General features: G+C 35.8%; 1 protein-coding gene across 1 annotated transcript; it reads right to left on the bottom strand.

Moving 5' to 3' along the window:
• Positions 1 to 7259: 7259 nt before the first annotated feature.
• Positions 7260 to 8235, bottom strand: mRpS18B (mitochondrial ribosomal protein S18B). The gene has a single exon (XM_090408454.1). It carries the CDS (start codon positions 7968 to 7970, stop codon positions 7308 to 7310), a length of 663 nt encoding a protein of 220 aa, XP_090264580.1. The 5' UTR covers positions 7971 to 8235; the 3' UTR covers positions 7260 to 7307.
• Between the last annotated feature and the right edge of the window lie 12050 nt (positions 8236 to 20285).

Here is a 20285-nt window from a genome sequence, read left to right as displayed (position 1 = left end):
TCATGTTCAATTTTTATGGATACTATGATGAGCTGTGGATAAAGGGACACTGACTTTGGGCCTATAAGCCTACTTGTTGTAGATGTCTTGCCACAGTTTGTCGAGATATCTGTGTACCTGTGCTTGAATGAAGCCGATTTGCAAATTGACCTGCCATGGTTCGTTAATTACGTTTTGCTATTATAAGTAAAAATCTGTCTTCATGCTCTGCGATAAAGTGAGGAAGACCTCTTAGCAAACATCTGGAATGCATTCCACTGGTTTAAAATGCTGCTCAGAGAGCCTGGATGCAACTCTATGTGAGATTCCAAACTCAGACAATATCAGTAATCCTGTGGCCTTCTTCAAGCTTTCCAATAATTCTTCCCTGCATGAAATCATCTAGATGATGTCTTTGAGATGTTACAAGCCATCCAAGTTTGGCACTTTATTCCTTCACAAAGCGCTTCCTTCAAACACAATTCACTTAGCACAGCCTTTTATCCTGTTGAGTACTACCACGTGACCCCTTTGTGCATGATTTGAAAATCTGAATGTGTATCCGCTTTCTACTCAAAATCATCAGTTATACAAATTGCCACAAGCTGATTCATCTGAATTTATGACTGTAATCTTCAGAAATAGTGTTCATCCTCAAGTTTTGGATATCAGTGTATAAATGACCCATGCAACATGCTGTGACTGGTGGAAAGATGATTAGAAACAGTATATCAGGTCAATGCAATAAGCTAAGAATGAACCATGTCTTTGTGAGTATGGCATGATATGATAGCTAACATCAAATAACAGAAAGTGCTTTCTAGCGAGACTTGTGCAAACAGTGCCATTCTTAAGCACATTCTTAAGACAATGATCCTGTGGCCTTTCACAATTGGAGAAAGCAGAAGTGCTATACACTCAGCCAACTAGGTCAGCAAAGATAATACATAAAAAACTATATTATGTCTTTAAAGAAGGGCAGATACATATGTCAAATATTAACTGTGGCAATTAACAGCACCAACTATGCTTGTGAAGTATAAATCTTAACTGGACCATAGAGCACTGGAAATTCACAATGTAGAGCAAAATCGCATTATACTCTTTTCCAGCTGGATGGACAAGTGTAGCAGATACCTGTAGAATGCCTAATGCACAAGTGAAGTTTGGTAACATTAGTGAAATGGTCTGGATTTGTTTCTTCTATATGGTCTCAGACCATTGAAGGTACCTAGAAGGATAAATATCAATGGATATGTAACACTTCCAGAAAATGCAATGTGACAGAACAGATGCATGCCTGTTCTGTTACATTGTAGCATGACAACATGCCATATCATACTGCATTGTTACTGAGACGTGGTTTGAAGAAAATTACACGATAAACACTTGCATAGCCTTGATTTCAGACCATTTCTGGGACAAAGGAAAACATCAGATGTGGCAAAAATTAGTATGTCCAACAACAACAATATAGACCGATTTTTTTGCCGTTTTTTAGATGGTTTCTGTTATTTTTTAATGGTACTTTTTAAGATAGTGATGTCAGAAAATTAATTATAGACTAGAGCAGTGGTTCTTAACCTTTTCGAAGTCATGGAACACTTTTGATTATAAGAAAAATTTGGGGAACACCAAGAGCATTAGGGTCATAAAACTAACAATAAAAATATGCATGGACTTGCTTTTTATAAAAATGGAACTTATTTTAATGTGATACTTGAGCTTGTTGGTTTTCAGCAATATCAGGTCTAATATGTGATATAGCTACCCTCATCTCCTTGTCTATATTAGTAAGTCTTTCACGCATTTTAGTTTTTATATGGGATAACATTGAGAAACTGAGCTCACACAAATATGCAGTTGAAAACTGTATTAAAATTTTCAGTGCCCTTGTGGAGAGAGCTGGGTGTTCAGCTTCTACAAAAATCCAAAATTCCTCAAGAGTTATTTCAGAGAATTTTATTTTTAGAGTATGATCCATTGACAGGGTAACTAATTGTTCTAACGAAAATTCACAACTCGATGTATTAACTGTGCCAAATGGATTTCATATCCAGTCATAATTGTGTGTATTTAAGGAAGGAAAGTAACTTGAAATCTTTTCTTCCAATATTGTTAACTGTTCTGTTATAACGGAAATAATTCCCTCAACATTTTTATTCAGAGTAGCCAATTATACTCAGAACTGTGTCATGTGACATCTTTCACCGCGGAACACTTGTAACCAGTTCGCAGAACACCGGTTAAGAACCACTGGACTAGAGACATGCAGTGTAGGGATGAAAGACTCATGTATATGTCTCCAACAGAGAGAGAGAGAGAGAGAGAGAGAGAGAGAGAAATCTCACTCTACCTCTAAATGGCACAAATGACTGAAGCAATATAAATGGTGTTCACATTCAGCTTCAATTTAAAGGAATTATTATTGAATGAATATTTGTTTTATATTAATTTCTTTGCCAATTTCAATATCTATAAATCTGATGTGAGCTAACTGTGTTAATTTGTAAAGAAAAAAAAAATTAAGTGCATACATGTTTTCTTGGTACTGTTTTCTTTTTTGATTGTATTATCATGCAGCAAGACTTAAAAGCAAATGGCCAAATTATTGTGATAAGATGTTTAAGGAAACATATTTAAGTATTCACATTGCAGTCCTTTCTTTACTAGATCAAGGCCCACCCTAAAAAGTTGGAATAAGAGTATTTCAGCATAATGGTTAGAAACTTTGTGCTGCAAAAAAAAATACATTACAGAAAAAAAAAAAAAAAAAAAAAACTTTTCAAACCACTTCAAGCATTCAATAAACAGAGTGGAACTTTCACATTAGGTGAAGAAAATATCTACTCTAAATACTTGAAACTAAAATACATCTACATTGACTCTCATTGTAGCAAATTTACTTACTGTAACAAACTAGCAAAAAGCCTTGACCAAATCTCAACAGGCACAATGCTAAAGAAAATTCATTATAGCATACAATCCACTATGAGAAACTACTTATATGTACTATCTAATCATTTTTAATCCATATTAAAAATGATATAATTAACCAACCATTAATTTTTAAATACACTAATTTTTTGAATTATGTGGTTATAACATACATGGACACTTACATAATTAAGGTAAATAAACAGCATGCACTTGTTTAGTAAGTAATATATAGAAATAAAACCTGCTGAATGTGTGTTATTACATAAATCTCACATCAATTTTTTTAAAACATTTTTAAGAATACAAATGACATTAAAAAATGGCATTACTTCATGCATTGCAAATTGCTTTACAAGCTGAATTTATCATTTCATAAAAATCAGCTGATCAGCAACTGTAAATAAGCCATACATAACATACAGAAAATGTCCCATACAATGTAGGAAACTGAATACAAATTTTAAATCAAGCAAAATTTCTGAAATTAATTTTTTCACTTTAGACCTACTTCTTCATCAACAAATCCATGATGATGAAGGGATGCATAAGATATTAAGACAGTGCTACATGATTCAGTTTAGATCTGTTATTTCTCAGAAATCCAATACTTTAAAGACACCAAGAAATTATATACTTGGAAGCAAAATGTTTTGCGTGTGAAATATATTCATGTCAGAGCTATTCGTATTTAGAGGCTAATGACTTCATATTACTTGCCTTAGTATGTGTCCCATAATGCAAAGCACAAATCTTTTGGGCACGTATAATGCTATGCATAATGGGAAAGGCCACTACCTGCCAAGACCAGTTTCGACCTTTACTGAGGTCTCATCAGTGGGAGCCAGACCTGGAAGAGATACCAAGGTTGATGTAATGTAGAAGTCATATTACATCTCATATACAAGTAGCCAAAAGGTGCTAGACCTTATTAATAAAAATCTCTGAATGAGAGAAACTCCAATACTGTTAATCATATATTTTGATTTGTGTAGATTTGTCATCAAACACATATTTTCCTCATCTTTCCTCTCCCATTCTGCATTTTTTCCCCTTACATATGCAAACGACAGAAGAGCCTGTAGCAAATAAATGCTGTGTGGACATTTATAACACTGTTAGCAAATAAATGCTAACAGTGTCAAGTTTCTTTCTAGTATCTTAATTTTTTTTTATGTGATGATGCCATAATTTTCACTCCTATATCTAATCTTCAGTTCAACTGATGAAATGTTTAATTTCTAACCCAACTGTTGATCCATAAATCAAAATTGGTGGAATAGTATTTGGTATAGCATTTTGGCTAATTTCTCCCATATTTCATATGTATGTATATATATATATATACACATACTTATTCAACTGGGACCTTACTATACCAATGTTGCTTATCCTATTACCTATTTTCATATTTAATTTGTCTAAATTAAAAATTATGTATAAAGAGATGAAATATATTTTATTGGTTCTACAAGTTCTCCATAGAAAATTCAATTTACATTCTCAGTGTTCTTTCCTTTTTAAAATTTTTTTTTTTTGTTGTTGTTCTTTGTTTCATATCAAATTTGTTAAGAGTTGTTATACTTGTAAATAAATCAGGTACACACCATCTGCATTAAGTATAATGTCCATTATAACAACAATTGCTCACAGACCAAACACGGAACTTTTTTAAGCCACATCAGGCATTTGAGTGTCTCATACTAGCCAATGAAAACTGTTTGCCACCACAAGAGATTCGTAAATATCCACAAATATCAGTGGATACTTACGAATTGAATACACCATTAGATACCACATTCACCTAGAAAAAACCAGGCCAGTAAGGAGTTTCGTGATTTCTCTTATAACTGCAAATTTAGCATTATTTGATATTAGTGCTTTTCAGTAAGTCAACACTGCTGTGGTGCTTCATGGTGGTCCTAGCATTTTCTAGAACTCTTGTTCCTACATAAGTTTTTCTTACTGATGTTTCTCCAGTTAGTATTGCTATTGCTTTTCTTGAAGATGAGAGAGAGCTAGGTTTATAAACATTTTCTATTATGCATATTTTAATAATTATTGTTTGACTTAGTAGTTCCAATACTGTTTGGTTTATGTCTATGTCTTGCTGTATTTACTTTTTTTTTTTTCCATGGGCAATATTATAATTGTCACTGGAATTATTTGAATTTTTTTGACAACTGCTAATTTTTTAAAACAGCAAATTTTTGTGGCCAATTTTCAAGTGCTCAGTGACAATCGTGCAATTGGTGCCATTGGTTTCACAGACAGCTCGAAGAAAATTACTGTTTATTTATAATGTCAAAGTTTTGGAATTAATAATTTAATGGATTTTTCAGCTTATGCAAAGATCACATATTCCTTTCATGCATTTATAATAATCTAACTTGGAATATGTAGCCTTGGTTAATTACTATTATTACGGACAACTCCAAGGAGCCCTTAGACTCATTGGGGGGGGGGGGGTAGATACTGATAGATACTGTGCAAATGTTCAACATTTGCACAGTATCTATCATACTTTGCTATGAACTCATTCAGTCATGGTACCCACAACTGACTCCAGCAATCTATTTCATTCATTTATTACTCTACAAGCAAAAAATCTAATTCTAACACCCTTGTTAACTATACCCTTACTCAGTTTCTGTGGATAGCCCTAAGTTCTCTCACCACCACACCTGTTCTGAAAAATTTCCTCTGAATTAATCTTATAAAAACCCATCAGTAATTTGTATGCCTCAATCATATCACACCTTTCCACCTATCAACCAGTTTCTGTAACCCGTTCTCGTAAGGTTCATTCCATAGAGCTTCTACCATCTTGGAAACTCGCCTCTGAATCCTCTCCACTTCCTTATCACCAAGAAACCCCAGGACTTAGATTTGTGACACAGTATTCAAGATGGGTCTTATCATGGCTCGATAGAGAGGAATAATAACCTGCTTGTCTCTGCTCGTCCAAGTATTCTTCAGTAACCAAGTGATCTGATGAGCTGCTTTAGCAACTTTTACTATGTGCCTCCTAAACTTTAACTTCCTATCCACTAACACTCCCAAGTCTCTGGCTTCAAATGACTGGAGTATAGTTTCACCAATGTGGTATCATCATCATCTGGTAGCATCCTCTAGCAAGAGGGTTGCAGCAGATGAGCAGCTCTTCTCCATTTCTCCCTGTATGTCGCCTCTGTCATTCTTAAATGGCAGAGGCGACAGACAGGGAGAAATGACATAATGAAGAATGACATCGTGGAATGGACCAGTCCATTCCACGATGTCATTGAACCACTCTCTAGTTGGTCTTCCACATCTTCTCTTCCCCTCAACTTTCCTTTGTAATATAGTTCTTGTCAGGTGTCCCAAAGAACCTCTCAGAAGATGTCCTGCAAATCTGGTCTTTCTTTGCATAATATTCTTGAGCAGTGCATTCTTTCCATCTCAACTCTTCTTAAAACTTCTTGAGTTGATATTTTCTCTGTATAGCTAATCTTTTCCATCTTTCTATAACACCACATTTCCAATGCATCAATTCTTTCCATATCTCTCTTTCTGAGTGCCCATGACTCACTTTCATAACTTGTAATACTCCAAACTGTTGCTTAATTATTCCAAGTCTAACACCTTTATTAATATTCTTGTTTATTAAAATTCTCTTCATTTCCATAAATGCCGATTTAGCTTTGCCTATTCTATTTCTAATGTCTCTAACTCTAAAGTTCCTTTCTCTGAGATCCAGCTACCTAAATATTGAAATCTTTCCACTTCTAAAATCTTTCCTCCACATCTAATCTTTATATTATCTCCTATTATTCTGCCCATTATCATTACCCTGGTTTTCTTCATGTTAATCCTTAGTCTATACTCTTTACAAGAGTTTTCAACAATTCTTAACAATGTGGTATAAAGCTGGTAATCTTTTCACTGCAAAATACACCCATATTAAACGATATACATTCTCCTTTACTCACTTTACTTTTAATTAAATGCCAGTATTATTTTCCCAAGTTTCTGTTGGAAAAACCATTCCCAAAATTCTGAAAAGAATAAATGAAAAAGTTAATTTAAATGAGTAATACCAAAGCATCTTAGTGTGTCAAAAATGTCATTATATGAGGGGGGGGCTGAAAAGTTTTCATACACACCTAGAACAATAGTGATACTAAAGCAACAGATGTAAGCACAAGAAAGAACACGCCTTAAAACCCTTTAACCCCCATGTTTCAGAAAATTGTAATAATATATCCTCAATTCTTTCATGGTGATTATCACAACTTTTAAGCACACCTTTGCAACACAATACTGCACGTATTACTTAGAACTACATAGAATATGCAACAATAAGCGCTTAACCTTTTTTTTTTTTTAATAAGGTAATATACATCATAAAATTATTTGTGTTTTAGATAATAAGCTGAATAATCATAATGTCGAAATGGTACACTATAGGTAATCAAACCGTAATCTTTTGCCTTTTCAACAGCAACTAGCAGTTCTAGATATTTCTTACGACAAAGACCAGTCTTAAGTGCTTCATAAACCTCTCCCGTATACGGCGATATAAATTGCTTTAATAATTTAACATTTGTATAATGCAGAACAAGATATTCATCACGGCATATAGGACATGGATTTCCACTTCTTATAATACCACTTGTAACACACTTAGTTCGCGTCTTAAAAGCGAACTGGCCTTTGATATTTCTGCGATAACTTTTCCAAACAGGTTCATCACCATACGTTTCTTTATAAGCTTTACTTTCCATATATCTTAGGCTTACGTCCGGAGCTATAATGCGATAAGGCTGCCCTTTTATCTTCCCGCTTTCATTTTTCTCTTCTGCTTCTACATTATACAATAAAGGTGAGCGAATATATCCTCTCTTCAACTGATGGAATAGTGCATCATACCTTGTAGGATGTAGAAACTTAGTCAAAAGATTTTCAAATAAGTGAAAATTCAAATTACTTGCTAACCTACAAGACTTGCGTACTATTAAATGAACACCTGAATTAGCCAACGGGTTATTATTAAAAACCTTGAAAAAATGCATTTCTTTAAACAGAAAATATACAAACGATAACGATTAACAAAAAAAAGATGCTAACTTCTTCAATTTTCCATAACGCAAACCACTGAACTACACCTACACAACCCGTGTTGTTCGAAGTGCAAACTCACGAAGTTTCTACCACCGTCTGAGAGAAATCACAAATATATTGGAAATTTTTTCTGCTGTCAGCTGAGAGAAGTTTACGAGTTTACGTACTGTTTCGTTGTGCATTTCATGTTTATTTGACTCTTCTATCGCACGGTTTAATAACGACATGTATCATTTCAAGAGGGTTCAGTATGTGACTAATCTTGATCTTACTGTACGGTGAAACGATAGGTTAAATGCGTTATTCTTGAAATGAAAAACATACAGCCTGTATGACACCGGCATATATGCTGTGAATACGATTTACTTTATTTCTCTATAACCTGTTTTTATTTATTTATTTTTGAATATTCATTTGGGTATGATTTTATATGAGGAAAAAAAGGGAGGAGGAGGAGTACTGTTGATGGTAGCAGATAAGTTGTGTCCATCTAAGGTGCAAATAGTGGCAACGGTTTAGAAGCCGTATGGTGTGGGGTGGGGGTGAACAGGATGAAATATTTACTTCGGTGTTGCTATAGGACTAGTAATATGGAGGGTAATGAAAAGGGAGTGTATAGGCAAATTAGCCTGACTAGCAAGAAACGAGTGATCATTATGTGTGTGATTTGGATACGATGCTTCTGATTTCTTTCTGAAAGAAGCTCAAAGGAACATTGAGTGATAAGTATTTGGAATAGATAGCAACATTTCATAGGGTCAACCAGACAGGAATTAAAAGAGAAAAAACTTTTTTCCCTGTGAGTCATGATACATTACAACCATTAAGGTTTAACAACGTTAGACATCAATTAAGACTGATGACTTTGGGTAGAAACCAGAACACATGAATGGCATTTGGACAGGTTTCCTGATCCATGCAGGTGGGAAAAAGGAAGCCAGTTGGTGTTGTGAACATGGAAATCCTTGAGGAAGATGATCTCTCTGTTAGGAAGAATAAAAAAAAAATCTAAATCTAAATAAAGAAAATCAAAACGTTTGGAACGATTAGTGATGTTACTTTTGTGATAGAATGGGGATAACAGATTCTCAGCTAAAGGAAGTCAAAACCAGAGCATTTTTAGTTGGATCCTGTTTGTCATGTATATCAGGGCATATATATATATATATATATATATATATATATATATATATATATATATATATATATATATATATATATATATATATATATATATATGCTGCTAATATCTGGAGTTTCCCAGATATTAGCAGCGGCAATGGCGATTCTTGCCACGAGGTCCATATCAGAGGCAACAGGCATAGCTTTAAGGGTTCCCCACAGAAAGAAATCAATGCTCGATAAATCAGATGAGCGTGGGGCCATGCGATGAGTCCATCATGCCCAATCCCACGAGCCCCAAAGTACCTGTCCAAATACTGATGCACAGAAATGCCAAAATGGGCTGGAGCCCCATATTGTTGGAATCACATCTGCTGTCGCATAGTCATTCGAACATTCAGAAAATCCGGCAGAACTTCTTCCAGAAAGGTCCGATACTTCTGGGAGTCCAGTTGGGGTGGTAACAGGTATGGGCCAACTAAACAGTCAGCGATGAAACCTGCCCATACATTAATGGCGAAGCGTTGTTGTGCAGCATGCGATCGCACAGCGTGTGGGTTCTCATGGGCCCACACATGAGCATTGTAGTGATTGAAAACCCCTTCACGGGTGAATGAAGCTTCATCTGTGGCAACAGCACGTGTGGTTGTCTCTGGATTATTGTCCATCGCATGCAAAACCTCCTCTTCCATGGCAGGATTTCGCGTGTTGGAAAGATACTTTTTAAAGGAAGTAGGCAAACAAAATTTGTGCCTGAAGTATTTTCAGGACTGGAGCAACTCGCATAAGGAAGCTAAGACTTCACATCACTTGTCTTAGTATCCCATAATGCAAAGCACATCTCCTTGCGGACATGTATGATGCTATGCATTATGGGAAGGTTCATTACCCAGACCAGTTTCGACCTCTTTTTGAAGTCTATTCGGTGGGAGCCAGGCCCAGAGATGATACTAAGGTTGAAGTAATGAAGAAGTCATATTTTCATATACGAGTTGCCAAAAGGCGTCACCTTATTAAAAAAATATAATATTTTTTAATTTATATTTATATTTTTATATTTATATATTCTATAAATTTTATATTTATATATTTTATATTTATATTTGTAATTTATATATATAAAATATTTTAAATTATATTTTTTTAATATAATTTAATAATAGTTTTAACCACCTAACCTGCCATTATGGATCAAATAGGCATTCTCAAACGCTTCGTATCCATCATATATTTCAATGTAATAACAATGGTATTACAATTTTAATATGCACTTCGCATCCATAATAAACTTGACGTCTATAGATGTTTTGGCAGATAGCGTGTTAAAATAGGTGTGACACCTTTTGGCAACTCGTATATGAAAATATGACATCTGCATTACTTCAACCTTAGTATCACCTCTAGGCCTGGCTCCGAATGAAGAGACCTCAATAAAGGTCGAAACCGGTCTGGGTAGTGACCCTTACCATAATGCATAGTATTATACATGTCCGCAGGGAGATGTGCTTTGCATTATGAAATACTAAGGCAAGTGATGTGTAGTTTTAGCTTCCTTATAAGAGTTGTCCCAGTCCTGAAAATACTTCAGGTGCAACATTTGTTTGTTTACACTTGGATAAAGGATTAAACCAAGTATATAATTTCTTGTTATCTTTTATTTACAGTGCACTTAATGATGAGTGTGAAGTTAGTTCCGTTTTTACATGGCACATGAGTATCAAATGGCTATACCTGATTATTTGGGGGGGGGGGATGAACTAGAAGATTTCTTGAGCTGATGTATATTAGCGTCTTTCTGCGAAGTTGAGGATAACATTATTAAAAAATAAATAATTAAGCTTCGAGCATTATGACAATATTTTGCTTTTAGAATAAAGCTGTTAGTAGATGGGGTAAATTATTTTCCATTTCAACATAGTTGTGCATGATAAAATGTTTGTTCCTCGGCATTTACATCATGGTCTAGGCGCTCGTCGTGCATGACTACGAGATCTATTTCCATTAAATCCATTTTAACATGCACAACTATGTTGAAGTGGAAAATAATTTATTTGGTTGAGGTCAGAAATAAGCTTGCACTCTGATTCATTAAACCTTGCATAGCCAACATTGCCTTTTGTTCTTCTGATACTGAGTCTGCAACTGTTGCATTTCATAAGTGATCCGTTTGATTACTGATTGATTATTTTCCAGTGATAGCAGTACCGGATGTGCTCCAACATAGCTTGAAATTGTTGCGGCCATCTTTTTCTCGTGCAATAGACAGGGCCTTCGTAACTCAATATGCTGCTAAAGAAATGCCTGGGAGCAGCAAATTTGTAGGGCAGAAAAATTTATATATATTTATAATTTATAAATTTATATATATATATATTTTTTTAAACAGTCTTGGCGGTAGTCATAGTTGGGTCTCGGTGCGTTGTATGCGGTCTTGCTCGTCGGCAATATAAAATAAAAGACAACTGTTTCTGGGTTGGTCAAAAAGTACTTATGGATTTATCTGGAGAGTTCTTCAGCTCCTTAGAAATACTGTTTCATTTTCATTTGGTGTTGAAGTTAGAATGAAGCACTTTAAAAGCGGTACCTAAGCGATATCTGGTGTAAAATAGATTTCTGATTTAGTTTTATTGTTAATGTGATGCAACGCATGTTGTAGAACTACACCGTTGTAAAAGAGAAGTCCCAATGGTAAGGAAGCAGTTAATATTTTTCAAACATCACAAAAGGAGAGATACTGAATCATTAAGTTATAGAAACACCTGAAGTTGCATGAGGGGTTTAAACTGAATTAAGAACTTTAATCTTGCAAGACCAGAAACCACACTTCAATCCAGACAGAGATAATATATGTAATACGCTAGCCTCATAGCATTAGCTCGACTGTAATTCCAAGCATAACAACTTTACAATATTAAACCATAGCAAAATCATCAATCTTTTTTCTGCTACTTCTACTAGAGGAGATAACAGAGGTGTGTCCACAAAAGACATACCTCAAAACTTGTTTCTTGTGATTTTAAGAAAATATGGATGTGAAACTTGGAAACTGAAGAAATCTGATAGGAAAAGGATAATGGCTTTTGAGATATAGTGTTACAATAGGCTGTAGAGGATATCATATATTAAAAGGGGGAGAAATAGATGAGCGCTAGAAAGGATCGGTAGAAGTTTAAAGCTCCCTAAGAGTATTGACAGAAGAATGCTGAAATACGAGTTAGAGATATTTTTTCATTGGACTCATCCATCTCGTACTTTGGACACATTGAAAGAATTGAAGAACTTTCAAAACAGTAACAGAAGATAAAGCTTCTGAGAAAAGAGGACGTGGTAGACACCCTCACTGGGGTGAATGGATGGTTAATCTTCAGAGTTGAAATGGCCAGAAAAGCATTTAACAGGATTAACGGGAGAAGACTTGTGTGGAAAATCACAGAATGTCCAATGAATCGATTGATGGATTAACATAACAACCAATTATTCAGATCATCCCACGTTTGCCTTCTCCAAAAGTTGTTGTATATCAAATTATATAATTAGGGATTATCTTAGTATAAATAAAGTGGAAGCTCCAGTAATAAAAGTATTTGTGAATACCAGGATGAGCTTATATTGAACTGCATAAACATCACAAATCAGGCCCTACAGAACAAACATTGTATTGTAACACTAGCCAACGATTCTCTGGAACTGTGCTAATTTCATAGACTCATTTTAGAATTTAGCACATCTTTTAAAAGAAAGTACGAAGTCCATCATCATCATTAATATATTCACAATTTTGACTTCTGTGATAGACTATCCATGCCCAAAATGTGAACAACCCTAATTTTATATATCTATTGATATATAAAATTACAAACTATATTTCTTATTTTTTGTAACATATCTCGTATATTTTATTTTGTTTGTTGCTTCCTCAGCGCAAGGTATCCCCCCCCCAAAAGTACAACTCTACTCGCCCACTAGTTGAACATTTTGTAAGCGTTTCTTCAACTGGTTCCCGAATTAATTGATCTCTGGCACTGGCACATGATTTTTATAACAGAAACTTGTGTTTTTTGCCCAGTAAAATCAAGAAAATCCACCGTAGGACCAACACTATTTTAGACAACGACATATCATGATAGGGACCATGATATGGCAGCATTTGTTTACAGACTCTTCACTAGATGCCGCATAAAATTAGTGATAATCTTCGGCCAGCTATGTCTAATGGTCTAGTTTCTAGTTCAACCTCCTCCACTGATGGACGTTGAACCAGCAACTCACTCTCCAACAGGTACACATAGCTAAAACAGTTTCGTCTACTTTCATAATGGAATAAAAGCGATTGTGAGGCACCAACCAAAACAGCTGTAATTACATTATAAGTTCTTAATTAAAGTGTTTTACAGTGCACTATGCTTTTTTTAATATATAACTTAACTGCAATTGTTTATAGTTTGATTAGCAATCTGCTGCCCATAATATACTTTTTAATTTCGTACCAAAGAAGGAAATTTGATATTCAGCTATATGGCCTGGACTCTAATTCTGTGTGAGCCATTTCGTGTTTTGGAGAAACACCAAATGCCTGAAATTTTTAAGTTAGAACTCAATAAAGACCTTCCAAAGCTCAGTGGGTGTGGCGTTTGCATACCACGGCGCTTGGCCGCACGAAGGAAGACTTGGTTTCGAGTCTAGTCAGCGACTAGAGGAAATTTTTTCTAAGCCTTTTTTCGACCGGTTCCCGAGTTAGTCGATCTCTGGCACGGGCAAGCAGGTTTTCCTATCGGAAACTCGGGTTTTTCGCCCTGTAAACTCAAGAAAATCGACCGTAGAACCCACATTATTTCAGACATTAAATATATTGTATTAGGGTTAGGGACCACGAGATGGCGGCACATTTGACCGTCTCTCTTCACTGTATACAGCTTAATTAGTGATAGCCTTGGGCCATCTATCTCTGATTGGTACCAGTGGAGATTGAATTGCCCACTCAGTCTCCAAGTTAGATAGGGCTAAATGGTCTCGCTTACTCTCCGTATACGGGAATAAAAAAGCGTTAGCTGATTTTTTTTTTTTTTTTGTCAAATGACTGTAAATGAAAAACCCGCGTTTCCGGGAGAAAAACTCTACACCCCGTATGAGACCGCAAATTATCCTTAGAAAACACACCAGATGAAATTTCCTTGGGTCATAGTCATGAATCAAACCCTGGGCTTTCGACAAAAGGGTTTCGTCAATACCGATTGAGTTACGGAGGCTCCAAATCATACTTATTATATAACATTCATCTAGAATGCTCTTTTCCAGACTGCCTACTTTCTTCTTCATTAACTCTACACTACTTTTGTACAACTTTTAACCTTTGATATGTATTCACACATTAATATGCTCATTATTCTTGATCTATGTCACACAGCATCAATCTCATCCTCTACACAGTCAATGTTAATCTATCATATTCATCTAAGCTGTTTGACAATCATCTGTGCCGTTTTTCTACATACATAGTGATCTAAATTAAAGTGTCTCTGTTTAAGACGTCATCCAGCGATCCAAATGCTGCAGGAATGCGTTGTTCGTCATGTAGAATCAGTACCGTTGATAGGGTTAGCATAGAGGCAGCCTGCCTCACGGCGCGGCTTAATAAGGGCGCTCGTTCAGCCATATTGCGGTAGACACGGTGGCTACGCTAACAATTCCTGTTAGCGTAGCAAGTGTGGAAAGAAGTTCTTCCAAGCTTCAACTGATTAAAAATGATTTGCCAACAGCAATGACCCAAGAAAGGTTGGTTGGTCTAGCAACTATATAGTGGCGGACATAGCTTATAATTTAAATTTTGAAGAGCTTATGAGCAGTTTCATTGTGCGATATCCCCGTAGAGTAAACATTTAATTAATATTATTATGTAATTGTTTTGCATTAATATTTCTCTTGTAATAAAAACAAAATATATTTGGAGATTTTCTTATATTTTTGTCTTAAATCCATCAGGGATGATATTTAACTGTTTGCCTCAGGTCGTGATCTAATCTGGCGACTGCCCTGTGCATAATATCTGAGATTAAAAAAACTATTCTGCCTCTGGTCACCGACCAGATGCAGAATAGTTATATCTTTAATTGAAACCTCCTCTGACACTGTAATCAGATCTAACACTCCTTGACCGCGAGTTCCTTCTGTCCCATGCTGTTTGAAGAGGTCTCGCAACAGCTCAATAAATTCAGTTTCATTTTTCTCATGCGATTTCATAGCTGCCAATGAATGCTCGGATAATTAAAGTCCCACATTAGGATTACTCTTTGCGCCCAACGTATTTATTTGGTGATGCAATTCTTCTTGACTAGCAACCGATCTATCAGGTCTGCTACAACTCTCCACTATGAATTTCATCTTGTGAGATTCTACGTCACACCAGATGGCTACATATTCATTGCCACGTGAAAAACTGTTAAGTATTAATCATAATTCTCTACACTAACTGGATCCATGTCAACCGATATCATAAGCAGCTCGTCCTCTCCTAACCTGTCCATCCTTCCTGAAAATATCCTTTACACCCTATATTAGTTAGTATTGTTCAAATCTTATAGCCAAGTCTCACAAGTGTCTACAATATGAGCTCCCAACATATTGACCAAGGCAACAAACTCTATCCCTTTGTTTCTGATATTACTAATATTCTTGGACAAATTGCAGCTCTCTGATCTTTTCTAGTTCCTTACATATCCAGACATTTTTGCACACATTTGATGGTTCCGAACGGGACGAATACAAAGTCGAAATTGTTCTCTCCTGGTAATCATTTAAATTATAATGCCCATTCCCATCATTAAAACGGTTACATAACATTGTCGTTCTCATACACATATTCTCACTATTCTTGCCATTATAAATAAATTTCCCAAACTCTGTGTTAGATATCATATCAGATATTAATTTTTCAAGGCTCCTGATACCAATCGTATTCAAGTATGGGCTGACACTCTTATACAAATAATATCTTCCATCGGACTTACCCCACACATCCAAAAACTGGCATCCATTCCATCTACAATTGAAAACAATCTGATATACAATTTCGTTGTGTCTTGCGTTTCCCACTGCATGGCCACCTTGTTCGCCTGAAGTTTCACATCGTGACTTCTGGCTCTGTGGGCGTTTTCTAAAAGACAGGGTTTATCGAGATTCTAATAACTGTTCACCTCTGAAATACAGTATAACGTAGCATGTGAGCAACTTCAGTCCGACTAATGGCATTATGCGGTTGAACACACTTTGCAAAGGATACAACTTGTGGTGTACCAGGAGGGCAGCATATTGAACACTACAGCCAGTGAATACATAATACAAGTGAATAAAAATATGTTATTGATGCTTGTGTTGCTTATCTTCTTACACGCAGACTAAAATTACTACATATATAATAGGTACAACATGCACAGAGCCGTCTTGTATTGAATTTTGGAGCTGATTTTTGATTCTCAGATATCACTTCCGCATCATGTATTCTGCAAAGTTTTGCAGTATTTGGATTCACAGGGTGGCACACAACAAGGCCTTAAACAGGATACTTTAATTTTTATCATTCTATATATCCATTCCCCGATTTCGCCACCTACGACCATTATCTAGACTACTTAATAAATGGATGCAGATTTTTCAATCTATTTGACAATAAAGTTCTTTGATGTGATGAACAAATCCGTTTTCAATATACATTTCTCGCTTATTATCCCAAGTGTAAGGCAGTTTTTCTGAGGAATGTAACAAATTGATTAACCACGCTCGCTACCGACTAGGATGTATATTTATGTCCAAGTTGTCATGGATGCGAAGTGCATATTAAATTTGTAATACCGTTGATATTATATTGAATTATATGATGGATGCGGAGCTTTTGAGGATGCGTATTTGATCCATAATGGCCGGTAAGGTGGTTAAATGTTTTTAAAATTCGTAAATCCTAAATTTTTTTCTTTATGACAAAACATATTCATAATTAAAATCACTCATAAATATTTTCCTATTTTTATTAATTAAACCAGATTGATTTTCCCATGATTATCACTAATTATAAGTGGCAACCGATGAAGAGATGGACAAACAAGTCTTGCCATCTCTTGGTAACAAGCAATAACAGGATATGTTACTGTCTGAAATAGTGTGGGGTGATCGATTTTCTTGAGTTTACGGGACGAAAAACCCGAGTTTCCAGGAGAGAAAATACCAGTGGCGGCCGGTGAAAATTTTAAGTGGGGGTGCTGCATATAAATAATAATAATAAAAAAAAACACTTTTTTTTTCTATTCAATAACGAATTTATTAATAAATAAATTTACATATTAAAAATATTTCATCCTCACCACGAACAAACACCAATAATAAAAGTTTCGTATTAATAGCAATGACAAGTGCAAACGGATATCGGCGTTAGATAGAAGTGCATGTTTCATGTAACGATAATTGAAAAATTATAATTCTTTTCATATTTTCAACAGTAACACTCGTCATAATTCAGCCTTGTATCTATAATAAATAAATAATTATATGTTATTTTAACAAAATAAATTAAGATTTACAAAAGAACAGTTCACCACGAACACACGCCAATAATAAACGTTTCATATCTTTATCTGGTCGATTTCAATCGATGGTGAGTTAGCCGATCTCATACGGAGGTAGCAGGGTTTTTTCTCCCAGAAACTCGGGTTTTTCATCCCGCATACATACAAATCGGCCCTTCAGAACACACGCAATTTACAGACAAAAATTACTAGTTGTGGTGGTGTTGGAGGTGGGCGGTAGATGGCGTTGATTCGTAGTAGAGGTAAGGTGTAGAGACAGTTGAAGATGTCCTCCCGCGATGAGTCTTCGGACTCCTTGGAGGTGTCAGGAATAATAATAATAATAATAATAATAATATCTCATAGAAATAGCGAACACAAGCATAAGATACAATGCCCATGCAGCAGTGTATCTAATGACGTAACGTGCAACGACAAGGCAAACGAATATACGCGTTAGATCGTAGTGCATTTGTTTCGTGTAACGATAATTGAAAAAATATTATTCTTTTCATATTTTCAACAGTGACATTTGTCATAATTTAGCCTTGTATCTATAATAAATTAATAATTATATGTCATTTTAATAAAATAAAATAAGATTTACAAAAAATAGTTCACCATGAATAATAAACGTTTCATATCTCACAGAAATAAGGAGCGTAAACATACTAAAAATACACTGCCCTTTTTAGAAGTTACAGTTGGGAATGACGTAAATGTGCAATGACAAGCGCAAACTATCGGCCTTAGATCGTAGTGCATTTGTTTCGTAATCTAAAGCGTTAATCTAACAATTCCAATTATTAACTATTCAATCAATGTCAAAACATAAGCTGTAACCTTTAACATGTTGTATTGCATTTATATAATGTTGTAAGCATTGTTATTATTTATTAACACAAACAAATTTTAATTTTTTCATTTTTTCCTTGGGAGTGCTGCAGTATCGCAGTGCTTATGTATGGGCCACTACTGGAAAATAACCTGTTCTCTATGACAGAGATCCACTAACCAGGAACCAGCCAGAGAAAGGCTTAGAAAAAGTTCCTCCAGTCGGTGACTAGACTTGAATTTAGGTCCATCTTCGTGCGACCTAGTGCATATTGTGAATTAGAGGAAAAAAATGTATTTGCTGAAAATTTTCGAGAGTAAAAATCTGCTTGACAGTGCCAAAGATTGACTATCTCGGGAACCAATCAAAGAAAGACTTAGGAAAAGTTCTTCAAGTTGGCGACTGAACTTGAACTATAAGTCTCTCTTTAAGCAACCTAGCACAGAGGATGCAAGCATCACTTCCACTGAGCTAGGACTGAACTGAAGAAACCTTAAAGAAATTATAGTCAGTAGGTAGAATGAAAGTCTATAATAATCTTTCCTCAAGAGGTTTATAGAATTAAAAAAATCAGCTAACGTCTTTTTTTCTGTATAGGGAGGGAGTGGCGAGGCCGTTTTAGCCCTATCTAACGTTTTGGAGAGTGGGTGGGGAGTTCAATCACCACTGGTCACCAATGAGAGATAGCTGGCCCAGGGCTATCGCTAATTTTTGAGAGCCTGTGTAGCTCCTTGGAAGTGGTGTTTGCAATCCTTAGTGCTAAACCAACCAAAGATAGAATTCGAGTTCAAGTCTAGCTGCCAACTTTTCCGGCATGGTTGGCTGAGTGGTTAGCATATCTGCTCTCCAGTCAAAAGGCTGCAGGTTCGGATCCCTCCGTGAGCATGGATGTTTGTGATTGTCTGTGAAAATAGTAGTGGTGGTGGTGATGGCCAGTAGATGGCGTTGGAGGATTGAGTGGTGGACGCAGAGCGTTGTAGAGTAGGTGCGCTCCCTTGAGTCTTTGGACTCCCTGTAGGTGTCATGTAAAAAAATAATAATAATTTAATCTGCACCCAGCCAAGAGACTGCTAACAAGTGCCACCATCTCGTGGTTCCTAACCCTAACACAATATTTTTAGCGTCTGAAAATAGTATGGGTTCGATGGTCGATTTTCTTGCGTTTACGGGAAAATACCCGAGTTTCCAGGAGAAAAATCCCGCTAACGGGATTTTTCTCCTGGAAACTCCGCTTCCCTATGCCAGAGATCGACTAACTCCGGAACGTGACAAAAAATACTTAGAATATGTTCCTCTAGTCGGTAATTGGATCTGAAGTCAAGTCTTCCTTTGTGCGGTCAAGCACAATGGAGCACAAACTCCACTTCCACTGAGCTAATTATGGAGACACAAATGCTGATACGGCAGTTTCTAAATCAAAACTCAATAAATATTCTTATGTCGTACTTTTTTCATTTCTATGAAAAAGAACATATCTATAAAGCACGCGATTTCGCGTGTCGGTGACCATTTCTTTCTCCCCTTCAATGATAACGTCCAAGAGTAAATTAAATCTCATTCTGACGAATTGAGTGATTACGACCTGCTAAATTTAGATGCTCAGCGGGAAGATACCGAAGAATATGAAGAAAATTTAACCACTGATAGTCAGCCAAAAGAGATTTCACAGAAACAATTTGAAAATATTTTTCGTACAATCGAAGTTTTTACGCAGTAATGCTTGGGAGGCTGGCCCTGATGAAGAGAGAAGCAGTAAA

The sequence above is a fragment of the Typopeltis vanoorti genome, chromosome 18, assembly GCF_054136105.1.
Source record: "Typopeltis vanoorti isolate ZY-2024b chromosome 18, IOZ_Tvanoo_1.0, whole genome shotgun sequence".
NCBI lineage: Eukaryota > Metazoa > Arthropoda > Arachnida > Uropygi > Thelyphonidae > Typopeltis > Typopeltis vanoorti.
The sequence above is the reverse complement of the archived record's forward strand: the minus strand, read 5'-3'. Positions and strand labels throughout refer to the sequence as shown.

Coding starts and splice junctions, on each gene's coding strand:
- mRpS18B (XM_090408454.1), bottom strand. CDS start 7,970: ATGCATTTTTTCAAGGTTTTTAATAATAACCCGTTGGCTAATTCAGGT.